This window comes from Gastrolobium bilobum, unplaced genomic scaffold, assembly GCF_033153095.1.
Source record: "Gastrolobium bilobum isolate Gb01-03AN ecotype WA unplaced genomic scaffold, APGP_CSIRO_Gbil_v1 utg113230, whole genome shotgun sequence".
Taxonomy (NCBI): Eukaryota; Viridiplantae; Streptophyta; class Magnoliopsida; order Fabales; family Fabaceae; genus Gastrolobium; species Gastrolobium bilobum.
The window spans coordinates 50,657-55,911 of record NW_026899317.1 but is presented as its reverse complement, the minus strand read 5'-3'; the positions used below and the strand labels follow the sequence as shown (position 1 = coordinate 55,911).

General features: G+C 38.0%; 1 protein-coding gene across 1 annotated transcript; it reads left to right on the top strand.

Moving 5' to 3' along the window:
• Positions 1-1,403: 1,403 nt before the first annotated feature.
• Positions 1,404-3,623, top strand: LOC133289530 (uncharacterized). The gene is made up of 5 exons (XM_061487499.1): positions 1,404-1,903; positions 1,999-2,301; positions 2,387-2,720; positions 2,824-2,940; positions 3,035-3,623. The coding sequence occupies exons 1-5, from the start codon at positions 1,583-1,585 to the stop codon at positions 3,142-3,144; spliced, it is 1,185 nt and encodes a 394-aa protein (XP_061343483.1). The 5' UTR covers positions 1,404-1,582; the 3' UTR covers positions 3,145-3,623.
• Positions 3,624-5,255: the final 1,632 nt, after the last annotated feature.

Here is a 5,255-nt window from a genome sequence, read left to right as displayed (position 1 = left end):
TAATAAAGGTCCAAAATGAATCATATCCATATGCGTGCGTCGTGCACATGCCGGTGTCAACGTGCATCTGCGTTAGCCTATTTTCATTTTCCCATCAAACAAAAAGTCAATCTTCGTTTAATTCGAATATTGTCCAAATCACCGTTATATAAAACGACCCCACCCATATTTTGAATTTACATAAAACTTGAAATAAAAGCAAGCACCGGCGGCAGGTCCATCACTATTCAAATTTTAACACTATGAATAGTTTAAAATAAGAGTCAGAAACCTAAAAATGTAAACCCGGATAGGGAATGAAATTTACTTTATTTTCCTAGTAAATCTTTGTCACTTTTTTAGAGCAGGTAAAATGGGTCGGCCCGCCTCGCTGTCAACCCGTATTTTGATATGAGTTTAAAATTTTAACTCATCCCATTTCGTGGTAGGTTGACAGGTCAATTCGCATAAAAAACAAAAAATAATTAAAAATTTAAAATAAATTATGTTTTAGTAATTTTATAATATTTCTTATTTTCATTTCAGAATTCTTTTAGTATTTTTTTCAATCTCAAACCTAAATGTATATTAATATTCAGTCAAATATTTTTTAGGAATTTATTTTTGCCTCAATATATAGATAACCTTTGTAGTAAATAAAATTTTTCTTCTTTATTTTTTCTAGGGAAGTACTAAGATAAAAAAGTTTCATATCACAAAAGCTTAGCAACAAATAAAATACTATTTATTAGTAAAAAAAAATTGACCCGCGGGCCAATCTGCCTCGACCCACCGTCAACTCGTTTTGACCCACAACTAAGCGGGGTAGGTTGAAGTGAGTTGATGGGTTGAAAAATATAATCCAACCCGCTCCGTTTTGGCGGGTTGACCCGTTGGATTTAACCCAAATTGTCATCTCTATATTTTTTTGTGTTGGATGAGATAAAATTATCTCGTACTCATTTCATACCCAAAAGCAATTAGAGAAAAAAAGAAGAAGATGGTTTTGAATACTAAATCCCCTCGTAATGCACAAACCAAAAAATTTGAAATTTGATTTCAAAAGACAAAAGAAGAACCAGAGGATCTAAAATTCACATCTTATAGAAAGATATATTATTATGGTATGGTCAAAATTTATTAAGTCGTGGTGGTTATTGGTTAATTAATTAAAGATTAGGGTGTGCGGTGGAGTGGACAAATGGCAAGTGGGTTGCATACAATCAGAGAGACAAATGTCTCCAACCACTGGGCCATTGTTCCAGTTGTTCTCAAATAGTACACCTCCCTCTCTTTTTTCTTTATTTCAATACAAATTATATTATAATTTTTAAATTTTAAATTTTTAAGAGAGTGCCTTTAAGGGACCCTGAAACCTTAATAAAAGCAGATTGTCTTCAACATTCTATGCTATACAACTCCCCCCACTAACTAGTACTGCTCATTTTTCTCTCTCACTATCTTTCTTTTTCTCTCTCATCCTCTCTTTGTTGGGTTACTGGGCCTTCAACCCAGCAACCTCAACCCGGTCATTTATTATTAAATCTTTCTCAACCATCACCTTCACAAATCGCAACGGTTCCTTAATCCCTTCGAAATAGAAATGGCTAAAGCCGTTTATGATGATGCAGCAGCCCTCTGGCTTCCGTCGCAGTTCTTCGCAGACAATGAGAACCGCAACAACGTCAACGAAAACAAAAACAACGTTGTCAACGCCGATTTTGATGCTGCGCTGGTCTTCCCTTCCGAGTTCCCCTACGAGTTCGAGTTGTCGTCGCCGGCGGGGTCGACGGGGACCGAGAGCAGCGACGAGGAGGAGGACTTCTTTGCAGGCTTGACTCGGAGACTGAGTCAGTCGTCGCTTCACGAAACTCGGAAGCAACTCATTACTGAACCTATCAGCGCAAGGGACAAACCTAATGAGGTAACGTTTTTTTTTTGTAAATTTCCATGAATATTCATAGCACTTTTTTCTTCTCTTTTCTTCAAACCTTAACCTTGCTTTGTGCTTTTTGACAGAGCCAGAAGAAAACTCGGGTCTTGTCCGGGTCGCCTCAGTCCACGCTGAGTGGAATCGGAAGCTGGTCGGGTCGTAGTGCTATCTCCGGCGACGGAAGCCCGAACGGGTTCTCTCGTGTTCCGTCGCCATCAACGACGCCGTTTGCTGAGAAGAACGACCCGTGGGAAATCATATACGCAGCAGCAGGGGAAGTTGCGAGGATGAAGATGAACGGTGAAGTAACAGATTTCGATTTTCAGAATAACAGAGAGTTACTGAGTCTCCCTCGTGTTAACATGTTCTCGAACCAGAGTCTCAACCAGGTAAGCTTGTAAAAATTTCAAACCTTTTTTTTTTTTTTTTTTGAAGTCTTTTTTTTTCCTTTTTCTGATTTGTTGTGTTGTGTAGCTTCAAATGAAGCAACAGTGTGGTTCGGTTTGGGGAACGCAAGCAAAAAATAACTGGCTGGTTCAGCAACAACAACAGCAACAGCTAGAGGCACGAAACAGAGAGCGTAATGTTGTGTACGAGAGTGTAAAATGTACTTGCCCTTTGTCATTGCCTCAATCTTCGTGGCCCCCTCTTCAACTCCACAACCAAAATCAACGACCGGTTCAGTTTAGCGGATCCGGGTCGCGGGTTGTTTTACCCGGTGGATCTTCTGTGAAAAGGGGATCCGGTGGAACTGGAGTTTTTTTGCCTCGTCATTATGATAACCCTTCAGATTCTCGCAAGAAAACAAGTATATCACTTGCTCCTCTCTCTCTCTCTTTCCTTTTTTCTTTAAAATCTCCGATTTTGGTTGTTGCTTGTGTCTAATGTGTAGCGTGTTCTCTTGTGGTCAGGTTGTGCACCTGTTATGCTACCACCGGCTAAGGTGATTCATGGTCTGAACTTGAACATTGATGACTTGAATGCAACTAATCAATCACGTTTCTCTAATGCTTTTGCCCCGAACTATGGTAAGGAGGGTCTTTCTAGTTAAAAAGTCTTTTAAGGGTGATTTTTTTAAGCTTGTTTGGTTGTGTGTTGATGGTTAACTTTTGCTTCTTATAGATGCATTGTTGGCTAGGAGAAATGCTATTCTCATGCTGCAGAGATTAAGGGTACGGCAAGAAGAGGTGGCCAACTATGAAACTCGCCTACCTCAGGAGTGGACGTATTGATGATGGCTCTCTTGGCTGTTGGAAACAAACGAAGGCTCAATAGTCTCTTAAGGCAATAGTTTGTGATAGTGATTTTGGTATTTTGGATTTTGACAAAGATGATATTCAAGAATGTGTTTGCGCTACTTTAGTTGCAATAAATACATCCAGCTTTTTTTAGGAAGAAAGATTGCAGCGTTTTGGATCTGGTTTTTAGTTGGAGAAATAGTAAGTTGGAGAAATAGTAAAAGAACAGTAGATTAGGGAAGGTTTTTATTTTTTATTTTTATATTATTAATTAGTTGTAGCAAGATAAGTGAGTCATTTTATGGAGATGGGAGAATGGGTAAGGTACAATGTTTTACATTGGCAAAGTTCAAGTCAAGCTAGCAAGAAAGGTGTTGGGAGATTAGTAGATTTCTACCCAATACCCATGCTTGTGTAAAATCCCTTGCTCATTGCATGATTTATAGTATGTAATAAGTTATATGTAATAAAGATAGCTCTTTTATATAATTACTTGCTTTGCCTTTACTTTTAACTCTTGTCCCATGTAGAATGGCCATTTGAAACCTCGTATATGGGTTGATTTCTTCTGGTGGCTGTGAACCAAAAATAAGTGGGTTTTTGGGCAATGATTTGTGCATCCGAATCTGGCTATGAAGCACTGGTATTCCAAAATTTTATTTTTCAATGTATCTGATATGGGTATGGGAAAACATATTGTATTGTATTGATGAATCGACGGTCATTGAGAACGCTGACAAAGAGAGGGAGAGTTTTTGAAGGATGGATACGAGAGCATTTCTGATCCAGCCCGTATATTTGAATTAATTAAAATTTTTTTTATACACATCACAGAAAATTTGTATTCACATCATATAAAATACCTCATTTTAATTGATCCGTCGCACCACACTGACTCGCCGCGAGGGTGTACCTAAATTATTTCTGTGGGATAGACGTGGATTGCTTACCCCGTTAGGTATTGAAATTGAAGCAAAACTGGTGGTGTGGATGAGTAAAGAGGGATGAGATATACATTGTGGGGATGTAATTAATTACACGTACATTTTTGGTTGGATTTTGATGGGTACCTTTGGCCCCTATATCTGAATTCTCAACCGAGTTGGTGGGGCCCTTCTTTCCTGTTGCCCCCTTCTTCCATTTGCATCTCCCGCTTTTTTTCCTTAACTAGGCAACAAAGGGAGAATTCTTTGAAAACTGTGATTTGATTTGGCATTGGAGGCATTTGCGATTTTTGACTTGTCAAACTTCTCTCGTTATATTACTATAAATTATTCTGGGTCTCTCTACGTTAGTACATTTGCTGTGTCCCCTCCCTTTAAATTGCCAATTATTTTGCACGGGTAAATACAGATGTGGGCAATTTTATGTGAGCGAATTTATTTTACCATGTCCCAGTATTTTAGAAAACTGGGTATGGATAAACGAAAAAAAAGTATAAATTCGTTACTTTGCAAACTAAAATTGAGATTATAAAGGGTGAATTTATGTTATTAGTTGTCACTCGGGTCCACGGAAAGTCAGTGACCGGAGATCACTATTAATGAGTTAAAAGTAAATCAAATATATCAAGTGGATTTGACACCACATCTTAACTCAAAACCTTAAGGTATTGAGTTCATTGGTTCAACCACTTATATACACTTCACTTACCTCATTATGAACTAACGTGAGATTCATCATACTAGAATAACCCAATAATCTTCTCCTCAAGTGTGAAATCCAAAATTGATATGTTCTTGCTCAACCGAGTATCCATGCCCAAAGTACTCAATCTGCCTCCTAGCTAACCCGAGCCCAACCCAAAATTGATACCACCATTATGTGAGTCTAGGAGGAGCCTGTGACGGAAAACCATCACCAATGGACTAAGCTAGACAAACCATATCAAGTGGATTTGACACCACATCTCAACTCAGAACCTTAAAACATTGGATACATGGGTCTCCCCCGCTTATATTCATTTAACTTAGTCCATTACCAACTAACGTGAAATTCATCAACACTTAAATATCCCAACACTACTCAGTAAAGATTATGATAAATTATATTTTTTATTTCAGTAAACATGATAAATTATAAATTAAATCAATGAAAATATGTTA